General features: G+C 50.0%; 1 protein-coding gene across 11 annotated transcripts in view; it reads right to left on the reverse strand.

Annotated features, from left to right (window-relative positions):
* The window catches only part of Prkag2 (protein kinase AMP-activated non-catalytic subunit gamma 2), a 338,192-nt gene that overhangs the window by 175,010 nt on the left and 142,649 nt on the right, over positions 1–20,533 (reverse strand). For all 11 annotated transcript variants that reach the window (XM_051152191.1, XM_051152187.1, XM_051152184.1 and 8 more), the window contains one exon: positions 5,352–5,423. In XM_051152191.1, coding sequence (XP_051008148.1) covers positions 5,352–5,405 — 54 coding nt within the window. In that variant the 5' untranslated portion in view covers positions 5,406–5,423. Of the gene's footprint in view, positions 1–5,351; positions 5,424–20,533 lie in introns of those variants that run through there.

Raw genomic sequence — 20,533 nt, forward strand, 5'->3', positions numbered from 1 at the left:
GAGCCCTGGCTGGGGATGGGATGGGACACATGAAGGTGAAGAGAGGGGCCTAGCCCTACTCCTGCCTTTCCTGACTGCGGACTGTTCCTGTATTGGCTTTCACTCCTGAAGCCTCTCACTTGTCCTTTTCCAGGGCTGATGACATGACTGTGGTTCTTTGCAGCCCAGCCCCAGGAGAAAAAGCATGAGTCTCCGTGATCCAGAATGTGCACTAGACCTTGGGATCACGTGTGAGGACGCTGGCATGAGGAGGTGACAGGTTTTACTCCAAGTTACTGTGGTATGTGAGTGGCTGAGGTCACTGGCAGAAGTCAGGAAAAGTTCTAGCAAGGCCCCAGATTTCACTGATGACTCGAAACCATAGCTGCAGTTTGGAAGATTATCTGGTCGCATAGCTTTAAGCTATGGCTGCAGCTCACAGCCACTCAGTATCTGCTGTGTGGGCTGTACTCGGGAGCTCGCTTCCTGCAGTCTGGGGTTGACCTCAGCCCTGTCCCTTACTGTGCGAGCATGCTCCTTTGTCTTACTGCCTGCTTCCTTCTCTGTGACACAAGGACAGTCACATCCTCAGTGTTCACACGGTGACACCAGCACAGGGAATGCTTTGCAGCAATGACATGATGTGTGGGGATCTGCTGTGGTCCTACTACTGGTTCACTTATGACACTGGGACTACAGGAGCCTAAGGGGACCCCAAGTCAGCAACAGGGAAGAAATTAACTGTCATAGGATCATGGGGACAAGCATCAAAACCTGAAAATGCTATATGCTGATAACAACCACGGCCATGCTAAGAAAATGAGTCCTCTGTCCCACAGTGAATGTGTGGGCCTGCCAGAAGAGGGTGCCCCTGAGCTCTCAAAGATGCTTGATATTGGACATCTTGTGGGGACACCGCTTCAGTGGCCACCAATTTCCAGAAGGCACCATTCTTCTGTGATTCCCCTCCTGCCCCTAAGGAACTGGTGGTGTCACATGGAGGTCAGGACCCTCTTGGTATCAGATTCTTCCTGAACAGCTTCTAAGAACGGCAGAGAATGGGATGTGGCCAGCATCTTCTAACCGAGCCACTTCCTCATAAAGTCCAAATCAACTCCGCTCCTACTTAATACGAAGATCAGTTAGATTCCTTGACTCTTCAATTTAGCCACCCTCTCATTTACCTACGGGACTCAGGATGACTTCTGAGAATAATTTTTAAGGCCAGGGGCTCTTCAGGTAGTAGGTGGGTTGTCATGGGGTAAGGAATGGGGAGGCAAGAGACCCTCACCTGCACTGGAGACCACACACACTGGAAATGTGTGAAGATTTGGAATGAGTGAAGATTTGGACAAAGATCCGAGCTTGAGTCCTGCACTATCAGTGTGGATGGAAGAGTGACCTGGGCCCTCTGCATCTGACCCTCTTCTACATACCGGGGATGCCAGACTGCTTTGTGGGCTGCAGAGCTGGCAGCTGTGTTAGACATGTGTGTAGACATGTTTGGCCAGCAGCAGCATTGTGCATTAAAGGGTTCTTGATAGAGAAGAGACTTGTCAGCAAGTCAGGGAGGGGGCCAAGGCTGAGTCTCAGGAATGGCTTAATTATGAGAGCAGCATTGTACACGAGGACCTGCTCCCTGACTGCGGGGACCATGGTGGCTCCAGAGCCAGGCACGCACTGACCGTCAGGTGTGTGGGAGGTCCACCCACCACTCTTTACCACTGGATGCCACCAAGTCTGATGGCAGAGGTGCTGGCTGAGGCCAGAGTAGACACCATAGAGCCGATGAGTGTTCTGACCTTGTGGCCTGCAGCTCTAACCCTGGCACTACATACCTCTTGTAACATTACACAAATGTTCAGGGGCCTGGCAGAGAGGCCAGAAAGGGAGTCGCCTTTGGCGTCCCTGAAGACTGGCCCACAGCACTCCTCCTATTGTGCTGTGTAGCTTGCCTTGCACATGAACTTGGCCTGATGAGGAGGCGCTGTACCAGGCAAATGGCAGCGCTCGGCTCTGAGAGAAGACATAGGTCGACAGGGGAGCAGTGGGTCCCCAGGAGACCACAGAGCAAGGTGAAACCCCAGCAGCATGAAGCAGATGAAGAGGTGCCCAGGACAACAAAACCACCTGTCACGGGGGCCCCAGATTAGAGAAGACCCTGAAGTCTGATGATGGGCAGGGTGGAGGAGGCATTCTGGAGTGGGATTAAAGAAGGAGCCATGGCTTAGATACAGAGGGAGAGCGAGGGAGAGCTCATGGTCTACAGAAACCCATAGGAAGAGTTGGGCTAAATTCCATAAAAGACTTGAATCTTTTTTGGCCGGCAAGGGAGCCCCCAAGACCTCACTGACAGAATCCATTCTATATTCAGAATTGCAGGCCCCAGGAGTTATACTCAGCTTTCCTGCCAGAGAAGGGGGCTGAAGAAAACAGACCTACTCTCCTCCCTAAAAAGTGTCCAAAGAAGAGAGGATGCTGGCTGCTACCTGGACTCTCCTACAGAGACCTGTCCTTGTGTCACATCCTTCCCTGCCTACTTCCTGGACGGGGCTGACAGGGAACAGCAGACTGTGGGCGCCTCTAGAGCCACCAGGGATGGCAAGGCCAAGGCTATTAGGCTAGCTGAAGCAAACTGATACTCTGATTAACAGAACTGGATGACTCTCTGATTGTGGGCGAGCCTCCTGTGTGTGTGCCCGGCTTCACAGGCACTAATGGACATTCCCAGACAGGGCAAACTCCATGCTTGCCAGGGAGCCACCAGGCAGGAAGCTGGGACAAGGGCCTTGCCTTCCCACCAGATGGAAGAGGAGGAGGAGGAGGAGCTCAGTGTGGGCCTGCATGGCCGACCACGAGGGTTTGGCCAGACAGGGTATCCATACTCTTGAAGACGGAGGCAAAGGCAGAGTACTGAGGTGAAAGGAGTCAGGAAGGCAGCTGGGGAAAGCAGGGGTGGTGGGGGGTGGGGGTGGGGATTTAAGAGCCAGCCTTGGAATCCAAGGCTGGAAGATCTGAAAGTGTGGCGGCAGCAGCAGTAAGTTCCCAGGACTCCCTGTGCGCTGACCTCAGAGGTGAGGCCTTGCAGTGGATAGAAACCAGGCGATGTCTACAGCCTGGTGCAGGAGAGCACTCCCTGTGAGCAATGCATGTGCGCTCCTCTCTGTGGCCTCTCATGCCCTGCCTGTGCCGACTGCCCTTGTAGCACCTGCTGCGCTGCAGGCACCTTCTGCTCCTGTTCCTTAGGGATGGCATCTAATCCCCAATCCTTCTGGCAAGCACTGTTCCTGGCCCTGGTTGGTCAGTGGGAAGACGTGTTCAAAGACAGACTGTCTTGTCTACAGATGCTTGTAGACCGCTAGGGGTGAGAGGGCTGCCTGGCAGCGATCACAGGATCAGTGCACGGAGAGGAAACCCAGTCATTTGTTGGGCATTTGCTGGGCCATTCCATGGTCTCCTCTGGCTGACTAGTCACTGCAGTGTGGCAGACAGTCCCGGAGGTGGCAGTCAACAGGGATTCTCCTTGGCTAGTTCTGACTCAGTAGCTGAGAGTCATACAGTCAGCTGGCCAGAGTGCCACACAGAGACATGCTACCATGACAAAGAACTGCTACCTCTTAAGGACAGGGGGCATGGGAGTGTGTAGAAAGGAGACACAGGAGCCCCATGTTCCTATATATGATGTGCCCAGACAGCACCTTGGGCAGTCACGAGCACTGGTGTGGGCTGTGTCTTCCCTGCTTGGCAGTCCCTAGTCTGAGATTCGGGGTACTAAGGAGTGTTGGGAACACACTGGACAAGCACTAAACAACCTGGACTCGGGTCCAGCTCAGCTGCAAAGCAGTCAGAATTGAGGCCGCAGTCATGATGAAGTTTCTGAAGCTAAAAACAATATGTGAAAGTATGGTATGGGAGCCCAGGATCTCTGGACCAGCCTAGGAGCAGGAGTAATGGGGAAGAACGTTTCCCGTCAGCCTTGTGGGACAGACGACGGGGCCAGGTTACGTTCAAGCTGATCTCAAGAATGGTAAGAAGTAAGATCCCGCCTCGAACACTGAGTTCTCGGCTCCAGCTTCTCAGTCATCCACATTTGCACAAGTGACAGTGACTGGTGGCCCTCACAAGGAGTGCCTCCTTCACCCAATGTGTCACCATGTCCACTGCCCTGTCTCCTTCTGGTCTACCTAGTTCCTTATCAACGTCCTCCTGCCACGAATGCCCAGTCGCTCCTCACTTTCCGTGAGCCTCTGTCATCACATCCTCAGAAAGGGCCAGATGTGAATAGGAACTTGAGGTTCCCTCAGATGTTTCCATTTTGAACAAGATCAATATTGTGAAGAGCTGACTAGGGGCAGAGGTATGTCTTTCTGGGGCAAATTGGAAACTGTTCTAGATGCCCATCACCTCACTGTTTCCTGAAAGGGCCTTGACTGTGCCTGCACTAGAGCTTCCTGGGAGCTGAGAGACAGCAGCGCTGGCACTGGGTTGCAATCCTCATGGGAATGGCCAGCCCCTGGCTCAGCATCCCTTCCCATCACATAAAACTGCTCAGGAGAGGCCCTGCCTCCAAGCTGCCTCTAGAGGTTGCTGATGCGGGGAGGGAGGTGTTCTCCAGTTCCTGGTTGTCCACAGTGTCTGATGCTGCACAGCCACTGTACATGCCACTCCCCCTGGGCATGGTCTCTCCTTCCCAAGGCACATACGATGGGTTAGGCTAATTCTGAGTAAATGTTGGAGGAAGGCAAGAATGCCTCCATGGCCTTTCCCTCTCATCCGACTTCCAGTGTTCACCACATTCTAGATTTCTGGGACCAGCAGGAAGAACCCCGACTCCCTTGGAGCACCTCTGCCTCAACCTCAGTTCCTCCTGGGGTTTCCATGCAGGAAAGGCGACGTGGAAGTAACAGGGCAGCGGACCAGAGGACTTGACCTGGCTACACTACAGGCTCTGAGCTTGATGGAGCCTGCCAGACCAGGCCCCAGGCCATTTTCTGACAGTCTTTCTGGCTGGGTCACAATAACTGCTAATAAGGTTGTTTGGGTAGGGCAGGGCAGGGTAGGGGACTGCCTGCCAAATAAGCCTCATGGACCTAAACCAATTTGTTGATTTGATTGTATGTGATTCAAATGATCAGAGAATCCATATTTTGCAGGATGGGTACCCCCGCCCTAACCCAAGCTGAAGAGCACCCAGCAGCTACTCAGGGATGTAGCAGCCTCTCCCCAACCTGCAGGCTGCCATGAAACTCTCTCTTTGATGGCCACTGTGACCTCTCACCTGCCACCACCAACACCTCACCCCTCACTCCTTGCCTGGCTCTGTATTGCTAATAGCCTTGGCTACGGCATCATTTCTTAAAGGGAGGTCTTACCTTCCGAGCAGAATGCTTCTCTGAACTCTCCACATCTCCATCCAGGAGTGGCATGGCAAAGGAGCTCAGGTCCTGGGAGGAAGAGAGAGCACAAAGTCAAGGCTGTGGGCTCTTGAGGGCAGGAGTGCACGCTCTGGGAGGGTACCACCTCCCTTTCCACGAGTCCTCCGAGATCTACACAGTAGGGAGACACAGCTGTTAGGATCCTGGCCGGAGTGAAGTGCTCTAAAGAGACACTGGGTCCCTCCCTTTGGCTACCAGACTACTGAAATGATGGAACAGAGAAACTGGTACTTCTTCAGGAAGCTCAGCTTCCTGAGGAAAAGGCCTTGTGCCAGCCTGGTCTCCAGTAAAGAGATCTCGCATCTCTCTGACAAGCTGTCGGACTGCCTTGCAAAGCACACTGGAGCTGAGGTGATGGTGGGTTAATGAAGGGTGGGCTACACCTCAGCCAGGACAGTGCAAACCCGACTTAGAAGATGGCCTCGGGGAGAAGGGAGGTCGTGGGCCTCTGTTTCTCTTCACAACATGGCCGCACTGGACAGATACTTTTCTGCTTTCACCATTGCTTGTCTGTTCACCTGGTGTGCTGAAGGAGGTCTGAGCCTGGGTTAGGGGTGCCAGAGCCGCCAGCCCGAATAGCTCCAGGAGCATAGGAGATGCTTGTCCAGGTCTCCATCCCTTTCCTGACCATCACGCCAAACACCCAGCAACAGCTGCTCCCACCCCCAGCAAACTAGAAGGAAGGCAAGGCCACAGACCAAGGGGACAAAAAGAAGGCCACGCTGAAGGTCATCTGGAGTGGCTGATGATGGACATGAACCAGGAGGCCTCTTTGAAGGCGCCCAAGGAAGTGTGTCTTCTGGAAAGAGGACCACATTGTGCAGATGCTGGTGGAGCCATGCGGTGGAGACGAGTAGGATAGGGTTATGATGGTTTCTTTTCCTATTGCTGTGATCAAATGCCCCCACCAAAGCCACTTCAGTGAGAACGGGCTTCATTTGGCTCACACTTTGGGTACAATCCATCAGGGAAGTTTAAAGCAGCTGGTCACACACATCCACAACCAGGACAGAGGGTCCTAAGAAGCAAGTTTGTGTACAACTCGCTTTCTTCATTTTATGCATAGTTCAGAACACCCACCCATGGAATGGTCTGCACATAGTTAAGACGGGTCCTTGATTAATCTAATCAAGAGTTGGTCAAGTTGACAGCCAACACTGTCACAGGAGTCTACAGCAGAATGGAGAGCGGTGGGTAGCTCATGGCTGAGTCAGATATGAGGCAGATGCATCACGCTGACTCTCCAGCTCTTCCTGTGCCCTGCATCTGGCCTTGGAAAATGCCTGCACACTAGATGTGACCACCCTCAAGTCTATAAAATTGCCAGCCTTAAAAAATAGTTGGAGTAAAATATATACAATAAAAACTACCATCTGCGCGCTCTCTCTCTCTCTCTCTCTCTCTCTCTCTCTCTCTCTCTCTCTCTCTCTCTCTCTCTCTCTCTCCCTCTCTCTCCCTCTCTCTCTCCCTCTCTCTCCCTCTCTCTCCCTCTCTCTCTGTGTGTGTGTGTGTGTGTGTGTGTGCCGGAATAAACCCAGGGTTTTGTATATGCTAGGTAATCACTGCACTACTAAGCGCCCTCAATCCTACAGCTAATCACGTTAAATATATAATTCAGTGGTTATTAACTTACTTGTATCATTTTCCATCCATCACTGTAACTGTCATGACTGTGCTATGTCAGAAATAGGTAGACACAATCACGCTTTCCTACAAAGTCCACATTTATTGAATAACAACTAATTTACTGTTTACATCAGCTTCCTTGGCTAGAACGTGTCCTGTAGTCCTCATTTTCCTACATAGCTGGCTGAGGCCAACACGGGCTCGCTCATTCCGATCCTAACTGCTAATACTGGCTTCCTGCTCACGCATTACGTACCACACAGAAAGTATACCTATGCATACGTTTATACGTAGGTAACAGAATGACTAGGAAGGGTTCAGGAGGCTTCTGCCTTTGTGGACGCAGAGGGAGGCAGTGAAAGACACTAGCTCAGATTTGATGCAGTTCCAGTCAAGGCAGAGTCAGAGCTGAGTCAAGCTGCAGAAGCGAGGTGTGAGATGCTGGGCGTAGGGGCTACAGAGGCAAAGGGCAGAACTAGTTCCAGACAGACAAATGGGTAGGCTAGTGGACAGTGATGTGAACAGGCTTCATCAAAGCTGAAGGCCTGGGAGATTTAGGAGGTATAGCCCTGCTGGGGGAGCATTCCCTGGGGATGGCTTTCAGAGTGTAAGGCCCTCGCCATTTCCAGTTACTCTCTACTTCATGCTTGTGGTTCAAGTGTGAGCTCTGTTTCCTGCTCTTGCAGCCATGCTGGCTCCTTGCGTCATGTCTCCCTGCCATGACATACTCCTGTCCCTCTGGAACAATGAGCCCAAATAAACTCTTGCTTCTTTAAGTTGCTTTGTTCATGGTGTTTTATCACAGCAATAGAAAAATCATGCATGCACTTGTGTGTGCGCGAACACACACATGCATGGGCACATGCACACATGTTCACATGCACACACGTGCACCTCACTTCATCAGATGACAAGTTAGTGGGACCATGTCCCTCTTCGGGGCTGGGTGAAGTGGTTACACCCTTCCTTCAGTCTGGTGTGCTGGATAAGTTCTTACCCCTGGTTTCCTGATAGTGTTTTAATACTCTCATGTGCTAATGTAGACTCAATTTACTTTAATAAACTGATAGAGTGCTACCTTTTTACTTTTAGGAATTTGTCATTTATCAGTCTGTGCTGTGGGTGGTACTGGACAGATGGTGTGGTTTACATGCCCACCAAATTGCAGAGTCATTTTCCACCCTCAAAATGAAGTCAAAAGCAGCTTGTGAAATGGAGTCTCTCTGGGCGAGGCACTGCCTGAAAACCATAGGTCTATACAATATGGCGTAACCGAGGGCAGGGAAGAGGCTGATCAAAACAATAGATACTTCCAGAAACTTTTCATCTAAGAAGAAGCTTTGTAATCATCAACACCAAATCATCATCCCTCCCTCCCAAACCTGGCTTATCTATGAATCTGAGAACTCTGGGATCCACAGAAGAGCAAACAGACATTGCCTGCTGCTGGCTTATTTCAGTTAGCACAGTCCTCAGGGGTCAGAGGTCAGACTCTGAGATATACACATCAGGTGCATCGGAATCTCTTTACTCTTTAAAGCTGAATGCTTTTCATTGCGCAGCAGACCACATTTTGCTTGTTTTGTCTATAGGGTGATGGGCACTGGGGACGCCCCAGCCATCGACTCACTCTCCATCCACAAATTGAAATCCTGACCCCCAAGACTTCAGAAAGGAGCTGTGCTTGGAGGTGGTCTCTTTATAGATGCAGTTAAGTTGAAGCAAGATCATTAGAATGAGCACTAATCCAACAGGACAGGTAGACAAGAAGAGGAGAAGGAAGAGGAAGAGGAAGAAGAGGAGGAAGAGATGGCATCAGTACATGGACACACACAGGTAGACGATCATGTGAGGACACAGGCAGAAGGTTCCAGCTATGAACTAGTGGGGGTGGGGGGTTCTGTCTACACCTTGACCACAGACATTTGGCCTCTAGTTCTGTGAGTAAACAAATTACACTTTGTTCTGACAGCATAGTAAACTCAGAGAAACAGGCCTAAGAATATTCTGCATGGTTTTGCTTTTGATTTTGTCTTGGTGTATAGGCAGAAGCAGGCAAATTGCTGTAAGTTCAAGGCCAGCCCGGTCTACAAAGCAAGTCTGAGCAGCCAAGACTACAGAGAGAAACCCTGTCTCGAAAAACCGGGGTGGGGGGGGCAGTGGTTCTATGCTGTTATAGCACACCAGTGTACTGTCTGCTATAGTGGTGGTGTCACTGTACTCTCCCATTATCAGTGCACAAATTTCAACTCCCCCACATCTCCTTCTTCCATGTATGTATGTATGTGTGTATGTATGTGTGTGTGTGTGTATGTTGCTGAGATACTGACACAGACTGCATCAGATCGATCTATCTATCTATCTATCTATCTCACAGTACTGGGGACTGAACCTTGCGCACGTCAAGCAAGTACTGTCCCACCATTCTAACCACCCCTTTAACCTTCTATTTTCTTGTTCATGGCGTCATCCCACTAGGAGTGATGTGGTATGTCTCTGTGCTACTTATTTGCATTTCCTGGAGCCTAGCAGCTTTCACCTGCTTCTGGGTCATTTGCTAGTCGCTGGGAAGAGGTCAGTTAAGGTCTTCTGACCATGATTACAACCAGGTTATTTGTTGCTGGTCTGTAGGAATTCTTCATATATGTGGACCCTTAATCTTTCATCTGGCATATGAGTGCAGATACCTGCTTACTTTGTGTGCTTTGCCTGAGGAAGCAGACATTGCTAATCTGACTTAGCTGCTTTTTCCATTTTGTTCCTTCTCCTTACAGTGTTGCACCCAGGAAGGTGTCAAATCGAGAATCTTGAGGCTTTCTCCAGATACTGTTTTGACTAGAGCACATTTAGACTTCTGAGTAATCTTGAATTCTGTTTTAATATGGTATCTAGTAACTGTGCCACTTTGCCCTTTTGCATGTGGGTGTTCAGTTTCTCCAGTTCTGTTTGTTGAAAATATGGCTCTCTCCTCATTGGAATGTCTTGGCACACTTGTCAAAAGTCAATTGCAGGCTGGAGAGGGCGCTCAGAGGGCAAAGGTGCTTGCTGCAAAGCCTGATGGCTTTGGTTTGTTCCCTGGAACTGATATAATAAAGAGTTCTGATTCCTGCAAATTACCCTCTGACCTCCACATGTGCTGTGCTGTGTCATGTGCGCGCACCCACGTGTACGTACATGCACACACACACACACACACACACACACACACACACACAAATAAATACAGTATAAAAAATGTAATTTGATCCTATCTTAGAGTTTCTGTTGCTGTGATGAAATACCATGCCCAAAAACAACTTGGGTATGGAAGGGCTTATTTCAGTTTATTGCTGTCACTGAGGAAGTGAGGGCAGGCACTCACACAGGGCTGGAATGCAGAGGCAGGAGCTGATGCAGACAGAGGCCCTGGAGGGTGCTGCTTACTGGTTTGCTTCGCACAGCTTTCTCAGCGTACTTTCTTAGAAAACCCATGACCACCAGCCCAGGGGTGGCACCCCAACAATGAGCTGGGGCCCTCAGTAACAAATCACAACAACTAAGGAAATGCCCTGCAGGCTTGCCTGCAGCCAGGCCTTTCTCAGCAGAGGTTCTCCCTCCTCTCAGACGACTCTAACTTATGTCAGGTTGGCATAAAACCAGCCAGCATTACCAGGGATGGGCTAAGAATTGAGATGTAATATGAATAATTTAATAAAATATATTTTTAAAAAGACCAGCCAGCACAGGCCGTAAAAATGAGCATTTATTTCTGGACTGTTTAGCTTCATCAGTCTATATGTTTGATTTTTGGTTGTTTTGTCTTGTTGTTGTTGTTGTTTTTTTTTTTAATTTATTCTTGTTACATCTCAATGGTTATCCCATCCCTTGTGTCCTCCCATTCTTCCCTCCCTCCCCTTTTCCCCGTATTCCCCTCCCCTATGACTGTTCCTGAGGGGGATTACCTCCCCCTGTATATGCTCATAGGGTATCAAGTCTCTTCTTGGTAACCTGCTGTCCTTCCTCTGAGTGCCACCAGGTCTCCCCCTCCAGGGGACATGGTTAAATGTGAGGCACCAGGGTACGTGAGAAAGTCATATCCCACTCTCCACTCAAGTGTGGAGACTGTTCTGACCATTGGCTAGATCTGGGTAGGGGTTTAAAGTTTACTGCCTGTATTGTCCTTGGCTGGTGCCTTAGTTTGAGCAGGACCCCTGGGCCCAAATCTGCCTATCATAATGTTCTACTTGTAGGTTTCTAGGACCCTCTGGATCCTTCTACTTTGCCATTCTCCCATGCTTCTCTCCTTTAGAGTCCCAATAGGATGTCCTCCCCTCTGTCCCAGTTTCCTGGTAAGAGAAGGCTTTGGTGGGACATGCCCCTTGGGCTAGTATGCAGATATAAGTGAGTATATACCATTTAAGTCTTTCTGCTTCTGGGTTAACTCACTCATTATGATCATTTCTAGCTCAATCCATTGTCTTGTTGTTTCAGGCCAGGACCACACTATTTTTAAATATCCTCAACTTTGTACCAAGTTGGAAACCTCAAAGTGAAAGTCCTCTAACTTTGTCCTTTTTCACATTCTTTGCTATGATTTTGGATTCACTGAGATTCCATGTTAACCTCAGCATTTTCCTATTTTTGAAAAAAAAAAAAAAAAAAAAAAAAGCAGGAGAAGTCGCTGAGATACTGACACAGACTGCATCAGATCTGCAGCTGCTCTGGAACGGACTGGCTGCGTTCCAGTCCATGAACATGGGATGCACCCCAGCTGCCCTCCTTCCTGTGCTTGGCTCAGCACCATCTTGCGGTTCTCTGTGTAGCCCTCCCTCCCTTCCTCAATTCATTCTCTCTTCTTTTTTCTGCAGCTGGGCGCCAGGCCTGGACCTTCCCTCTCCCTGTCCTCCTGTGGGTGAACTAATTCTTCTAACCTTTCCATCTTCCCATGCCAGCCCATCCTCTCAGCCTCCACTTTTGGGAAAGCCACCTCTGAGGTTGTTGCGAGTGAGGCCCTGCCTGAGTGAGGGCACCAGGCCTCTGCCATGACACTGGCAACAGCTTCTAGGCTCGAAGCCCTGAATACCTGGAGAGCTGGCCTCTACTGCCTTCTGTTGCTCTGGGTCTCGGCTCTGGCTGCACAGGGTGGGGTGGGGGGATTGGGGGGTTGAGGGGGATGGGGCATGAGGTGAGGGATGGGGGTTGGGGGGTAGGGGTGGGGGGAAGATCATCTGAAAGCTTGGGTCCCTCCACAGACATCACATGGATGGGAGTGTAGTGTAGTGAAAGCATTGGGCAGTCTGTCTTGTGGGCTCCCCAGCTTCCTACTGTGTTTGTCTGAAACAGCCACGGGAAAGGAGCTCTCACTGGGCCTTTCAGGCTCCCGTCTAGGCTGCACAGACCCACTACCTACATCTGACCTGCTCAGAGTCCTCCCCCTTCTCCGAGCCACGGCTACGGTGAACAGTTGTGATTTTCCCAAACTCTGCAACGTGCTGCATGCGCTCTGCCTGGGATGTTCTCAGTGCCACAGACTCTTCAAGCGAGGGTCACTCTTCCATAGCTTCCCATGCACTCCCAGGGAGTTGACCAGAGCTTACGTCAACTACTTAGGGACAGTGCCACGCTCACCTCCACAGCCCTTAGCACAAAGGCCTGGACCTGGCACTGTGTAAATGGCCCAGGCCTGCTGCCGCCTTCCAGGGATGATGCCCTTTTCCATCCTCTGCTGGACTCTCGTTCTTCCTGCCTACCCCACGCTCAAATGCTGGTTCATGCAGTGAACTCCTATGTATCTGCAAAGCCCCATTCAGACATCCCCCTTGGCCTGGTCCCACTCTGAGGCAGAGCTAACTTTTCCCTCATCTGTATTCCTGAAGCTTTGGCTTAATTATGGGACACAGAGCTCTGGAGTAAAATCACCTGTTGATATCTACAACCTTGAGTCTGTCAAGGGCAAGGGGAAAGCCATTCACCTTGTCATCGTCTATGTCACCCTGTGGTAGGCAGTTGGTTCCTGAACGTGTTTGAATTAAGTCCTGATCAGCCACCCCCTTTCCCAGCAGCCAGTGTGTGTGTGTGTGTGTGTGTGTGTGTGTGTGTGTGTGTGCGCGCGTATGTGCGCACGCACAGGAGCACACGCCCATGTGTTGGGGGAGGCACACAGTGTGTGCAGAAGGCTAGGCAGCAACTAGGCCCATTGTAGCTGCAGGTCACTGGTAAGTGTGTGTGTGCGTGCCAACTCTCTTATTGTTCCTTTGAGTGAGCAACATTCGCCTCACGCTTCTAGCATTTGCTCTATGGCTGCTGGAAAAGCCTGTCTACAAACATTCTTTTGTTCCTTGAACGACCACCTCAAGAAGTGGAATGCTTTAGCACAAGGCAAAGCTGCCTGGGGCTCTGCAACAAGATGTTCTGCACAGAGGCTGGACCAGAATGCTCTCATCAAGTGTTGCTTGCAGTAGCGTGAGCTCATGTAAGTGTCTGATCAAGCCAACCATGGCTCCTTGGTCAGCTTGGTCAAGCATCCCGCCAGGGCTATCCCCTGGCATTGGAGACTGGCTTAGCTGGGAGATTCCCCTGCTCCACATTCCAGGACTCTAATCTCTCAGTGTTCATCAAGATACCTGTGCACCCTGGGGGACTTTGTGGGAAAAATCTTTCTCTGCATCTATGGAAACGAGCCTGTCAGCTTGTAGAACAAAGAGGCCCTGGCTCCTCTGCTCAGCCAACCTTGCAGACATCTAGGGTTCCCAGAGCTTACCCTGTTAACACAGTGTGAGTTCTAAGCCCTACCTGAGGCTTCCCTTGTTCCTGTTTTCTCTCTACTACTAACCCAACACCTTCTGCTCACAGACACACTGTGAAGGGACCTTCCTAGAGTGCATAGAGACAGTGAGGTGGGAAGGGAGATGCTAGCCAGAGGCAGCCCTGCCACTGGGGCATGTACTCGTTGCAAGGAATGTATCAGACTGAGACCACTTGGTCTGCTGGTGACTACCTGAGTCTTTGGAGAAAATGAGCTTTGAGGATTTGGATGGCTCAAGTCACCTATTAGGAAAGCCTTGAAGTGTAAGCCAACTTTAAAATCAGTTCACTGGACTCTCCAGCCTCATCTGTCTTTGGGAATACAAGGCCAAGCCTACCACAGAAAACCCCTGAGGTTTTAAAGACAGTACCATTGCTAACCTGTATGTTGTAAAGGTGATTTATGTTTGCACATACACACGTATGCAGATGCTCATGTACCTGCACACATACTTGTAGAGGTCAGAGGACAACTTCACATGTCATTCCTTAGATGTCTCCCACCTTGCTTTTGAGACTGACCTTTCAGTGGACCAGAGTTCACCAAGTAGGCCATGCTGGCTAGCCAGAGAGCCCCAGAGAGACATCCATGTCTCTGCCTTGCAGCACCGAGGCTATACATCGCTTTTCACAATGCTTACATATGTCATCAAATATCACCCCTACGGACTAGAGTTAATGGTATTCAAGGTTAGGCTAATGCATGCTAGTGAAGGAGTAATCATTAATATATCCTAGCTACAAATGCTGTGACCGACAACGATTGCTGCCTGAAAGATATACTGGTGCAATAGTGGCACAGTTGTTACGTTGATAACCAACAATGTATAGATTGGATTTAAAGACCACGCCATGAGATGGAACCCATATCCGACACTGCTAAAGTGGCCAAGAATCTGAGACTAGATAGCTTATAGACTTCAGAGAAAACCTAATACTCTTATTCTGCTAAAGGAATATAGCAATAATATGACCCCTGATGGCATACTCCTATAATCCGGGGCCAGGGCCTTGCTCAGCTCTCATCAGAGAAGCTGCTTCTTGTAATAGGTGGGAATTAACACAGAGACTCACAACTGGACAAAGTGTGGAGAGTAAGAGACGTTGCTCCACTCAGTCCTAAATGGTGCATCTTCATCAAAGCCCTCTCTCAAGGCTTAGAGATCTATGCAAAAAAAATTTTTTTAATTAAATTAATGAAAATAAATAATAAAAAACTAATTGCTTCTCATTGTAATGGCTGCTTCTTCTTCTTCTTCTTCTTCTTCCTTCTCTTTCTCCTCCTCCTCCTCTTCTCCTTTTCTTTTCTTTATTTTTAAAACATAGATTCCAAGGACCAAACTCAGGTCCCTGTGATTGTTTGGCAAATATTTTACCACCTGGGCCAATCTCCCCAGTCTGAGTTTTTGTTGTTTCATGCATGTCAGGCTGTTCTCAAACTTACTGTGTACCTAAGACTAGCCTTGATCCTCCCCCCTCCTTACTCTATCCCCCAAATTCTAGGACTACAGGTATGTACCTGTATGCTCCCAGCTGCATGCTAAATCTCTCAGCTGTTCCTCAATAGGCCCTTATAGCAACAACACATGTAGGAACGGCCACCGGCATCATCCCTGTCTACAGATGAAGATGCTGAAGGAGAGAGAGGCTTGATCATCTGCCCAACAGCAGACTACAGGACAGCAGCACACAGGTCCTACAGCACTGCTCCACCTGCTTACAGCTCAGAGACCCTTATGACAGGCTTATCCATCTCCTTGGGTGACTGTCACAGAAACAGAGGTCAACAAAGCATCAGAGGCTTTGAGGACATGGAGCTAGCTTTTCCCCTCAAGGCCAAGCATCCCGGACATCTTATCCTCAGAAGAGAGGGCACAAAGGATTGGTGCAACTGAGAAATTCACTTCCAAAGAAGGTATAAAACAGACTTTCTTTTAAGCTTTTCCTTGTAACTAAAAGTAACAGAATCTGTTGTAAAGTACAGAAAGATACAAACACACCACCTGGAGCCAAAGTGATCGCTTCACACTTCAGTCCTGTTTCGTATAGTTTTCCACCTGGATACCCTTACCCAGCCTCTCACTTACCTCTTATCTTAGCATTTCCCTATAAGATAAACTGACTTGGGAATGCACATAACCAACTGGTTCACAGATTCTTAAAGGCTGGGGTGTGTTTCTCTCCTGGTTTAGCCCTGGCCATAGATGCTAAGGAAGGGACACAATCTGGCTGGGGTGCCTGGTGTTTTCAGTCTTTACAGAACTGCGGTGTTGTTGCAGCTGGAACACCCCAGAAGGAGGGCTGACAAAACTGCAGATACAGGACCAACAGAACAGCTGCCAGGGTCCCCTACCTCTGACGGACACAGGGTCTTAGATGTCAGGGTCAGTGGCAGAACACTGGTTTGAGTCCTGCAGGGTTAGGAATACATCTGAGATGGTTTTCATCCTCCACCCTGTTGAGCAGACCTAAGGACCCAGAGCGTCCCCTGGAGCTACCCTGGGCTGTGAGCCAAGGATCCTTCCCAGGCTCAGGGGCAAAGAGGTGACGCTACTCCCCCTTGTTTATCCTTGGGGGACCTTGGGCATGCGGGCACTGCGGTTTTTCCCTTCCATCTGTCAAATCAGAGGGCGTCAGAAGGTAATTTCAGTGTACATGATCTGTTTTCAACTGGACAACGAGACGGTTCAGGAGCTTAAAGGAGCCCTGGAGGATGCAGAACAGAGGGTATCTGAATCACAGAACTTGTTTCTGATCCCAGGCTGCCAAAGAAAGTGCACCTCTACACTTGGACAGCTGGCCCACCCCAGCAACGGTGAAGAAGTGGCCTCCAGAGGTTCCCTGTTAAGGAAATATTAGGACAGTTCCCCTCCTGGCTTCCCATCTCTCTATGCCTCTTGACCCACGTCCTAAATACAAACCCTTCTTTTCTTAATTGACTTAAAGCCCTTGATTCTAAGGACCTGGATGTCAGTGCAAAGCCAGCACAGCACCATGGGTACTTGATGTGGCCCTTAGTGCAGCCTTTCCTGTTTCTGGCCACCTTTCTTACCCAGAGTCATGGAGATGCTGGGTAGCTCCCACATCTCCAACTGCATCTGAATCTAAGACACCATTATGGCTTGAGCCTGCCTCTACTGGCCATGGCCCTAGCAAGCCCTGCAGGTGGGAAGTGGCTGTACCTGGGCCAGTCCTGTGCAACCCCTGAAAACTACCAAATGGGTGGTTCTTAGTACTAATGGGTGGTGGGTGAAGACCAGAGCCATGGTCAATCAGAGTCTTTGAGAAACTCTGTTATATAACTGCTCTCAGAAGAACAAGGAACAAATATGGAGTCAGCAGTACTGGTAACAGAGGGACAGTAGCTGCATGAGGGAAAGCCTAGACAACCCTCAGAGAATTTCTAGGGCGATGGATGAGGACCCCCCCAGACTGCAGTCCAAGAGATTTCCTGGTGTCAAACTCATACTTCCAACCCCTACACACTCACACGCACACCCTGCGGTTACCCACCTCCCTCACCTAGGCCTGACTGATACCTAGATGGACATAAGGACGGCTGTTGCCCTGGTGTCTCCAATCCCTTACCAGCCTGTTCTGACAGTGGCTTCTCTAAAACGCTAGCAGGATCAAAGAATACACTTCTTTTGTTTCTTTGAGAAAGGCTCTTGCTACACAGCCCAGACTGACCCTCCTGAATGCTAGGAGTACAGATATGTGTCACCATATTTGGTTGTCTGTCAGTCTGTCTGTCCATGGCCCCCACTCCCTTTCTTATATTAGTTACTCTTCTTGGCACTTCACCAAATGCTTCACAGACAATGGGGACACCGTCCATGCTGGTGGGGAAGCCGTGGGGTTAGGGGCTTGAGGCAGCAGCCGCATGTTCCAGATCAGAAAGCAGAAGAGATGGAGACCTGCTTTCAGCTCAGTTTCCCCTTTTTATTCAGTCCAGGAACCCAGTCCACGGAATGATGCTGACCACAGTTGGGGGGCGTCTTCCTATCCTAGTTAACCCAGTCTACAAGCTGCCGCCTAGATGCGCCTAGAGGCTTGTCTTCGAGACCTTGTAAAGTAGACAATCATGGTTAGTAGTCACAATTCAGAAGATGAGCAGCTGTGAGACCTCAAGCCACACCCCTTCCTCATGGCCCCTCCCTCATGGTCCCTTAGTCATGGCTCCTCCCTCATGGCCCCTCCCCCATCTTCTGCCAACACTTCACACACAGGGCATCATTTTACTTCTCAAGGGGCTCAGTCTCCCTGTCTTCAAACCCTCTACACCACAAGGCGGTAGCTGTGACAATAACAGGCTGTGGCAAAGGCACTGTGCATCCTTTGTAGTCCCAGCGACCAATAACTCAGCCTGGCCTGATGGCCAAGGCTGTGGAGAGGGCAGAGGACACTACTCAGGTCAAACAGGTTGTGGAAGCCAGCATGGTCTCTCCTCTCCAGCCCAGCCTGCAGGCTGCTGCCTCTCTCTGACATGAAAGCTGGTTTTCTCCAAGCAGAAGGCAGGGTAATGATCTGCTCGGCCATTCTAATGAGGCTGGACAGAGCTTGCAGCTACTTCTGACGTCTCCTGCACTCAGCTAGAGGTGCACAGAAGCGCAGAAGGAGCTACTGGTTTCCCTACATTACATCTGAGGACACTGTCCAGGAGTACGTGTATATTCTCTGACCTGCTCTGGACTAATCATATTGTGGGATGCTCACATTCCCTCCACGTTTCCAGGCCACTTCAGGCATCGCCTAACTCAGGCCCCAAAGCAGCCTCTTGCTATCGGCATCTCCAGTCACAGCTGAGTCCAGTTATGTTAACTACTGAAGACTGAGGACTCCAGTCGGCCTAGCTTCTTGTCTCCTTCCAGCTTTGCTGAGACCCTCCTGGGAGAAGTGAGAGTAGGGCCTGGGATGGACTGGCTAGAAGCCACAGGGGTCTGAGTCACTCTCCATAGAGGAGGAGTCCCAGCATGTATGGATGTGACAGTTAAGCTATGCGACCCATACAGTCATCTCCTTCCACCCCATCCCCCACCCCCGACATCTTTTACGGCTCCCTACAGATGGTACCGCCTGGTTATAGGTTGCTTCCTCCACCCAGAACACTCTTCACAGGGGCCACTGTAGACCCTCATCAGAAAAAGGGAAGAAGTGGGTGTCATGGAACATGGAGCTGGGTCACAGCTAATTGGTATGTCAACCTGGGAAGCCCAAGCCCACTGACTCTCTCAGGCATGTTGGGAGCACGCCCTGCAGATGCAGCTAACATCAGCAGTGGGCTACCAGGAGAACCGTGGGTGGATCACTTCCAATAAACTGAAGAGTGCAAACAGAGGCTTCCAGAAGAAGGAAAAATTTTGCTTCAGGACCACAGCATCATTTTATGTTTTTTTCATGCTCACTCTGCTCTGTGGATTTGGAATGGCCCCGGCCCAAAAGGCTCACATTGAACCCTTCGAATAAAAGCTTATATCAATTACAAAAATGTACATATAGTGTATAGTCAACATATTACTATACGATTAGTACCGCTTAACATATGTATAAAATATATTTAAAAATAAAAGATCTATTGATACCCACCTATCTCTTTCCATATGTCTCTGCCTATCCACTTGTCCTTCTATCCATCTTCTTTTGGAGGCCGTGCCTCTGCAGCACCAAGTCCCTATCCCTGAGCTGGGGAACACAGCAGAGATGTGGCACAATAACATGCAGCATTGGAAGGTTAGGCTGCTGTGCTGGGAGGATCCCGCACATCGCAAGCAGGAACTCTATCTGCAGAGCCATCCTTTTCCTGAGAACCAGTGTAACGTGCAAAGAACATGGGTGGGGAGGAGACAACGGTAGACTGTGAGGATGCCTGTCCTGGGAGTATTCATCAAGCCAGAAACACACAGTTACTGTGTGTAAAAGATAAACTTCCAGATACCCCTCTGTGCCCAACCCATAAAATGGCATGATTATTCTTTCCTCCTAGCTGGGTGGAAGCCATGTCAGTTTCACCCTCAGTGCATGGGGATGTAACTGAGCACACCCTTCACCATCCACACCACATCAGTCAGCAGGCAACAGGGCTTACCACTTCCTCCTCACCTCGGGCTCTCTGGCTATTCCACATTTCTGGACACAAGGAGTGCATGAAAGGACCCTGCCTTTCCCTTTTACAAACGGGCACTTTGACCATGCTAATGAGTTCATGTAAGAGGAGGAAGAGACAACAGACAACAGCTCACGTCACCATGCTAAGAGAATTGTGTTCTAATGGACGTCTTGGCTTGCTCAGGCTTTCTGCAGCAATTACAGGCAGGCAAGCTAAAGGCAAGGTGCTCCTTAATTGTCAGGGCTCTTTTCAGCTCTGACACCCCATGATTTTACTAAGGTCAGTGTTGAAGGCCAGTGCTGGGACTCTTGGAGGGGTTGGTTCAATTTTAAAAAGTCAACTGCCAGCCAAGCCTGTGCCCATCTCAGAGCCCATCTTTGTGGGCACCGTAAGCACCTTGGCAGAAGCTGCCACTACACGCTCGAGTCTGCAGGCTCTCCCTCACTTTAAAAGAAAATCCCAACGACGGACACAAGATGCTGCTGCTAGGCCTGTCCTCGGTGCACAAACCCAGAGGGGCTGAGACAGACTGAGGCTCTCCGAACCTTCTTTTCCACCTGCCCTGCCCCATGCTCCCCACAAGTTAAACTCAGCTCATTCTGAA

Source organism: Acomys russatus, chromosome 10 (assembly GCF_903995435.1).
Source record: "Acomys russatus chromosome 10, mAcoRus1.1, whole genome shotgun sequence".
Lineage (NCBI taxonomy): Eukaryota > Metazoa > Chordata > Mammalia > Rodentia > Muridae > Acomys > Acomys russatus.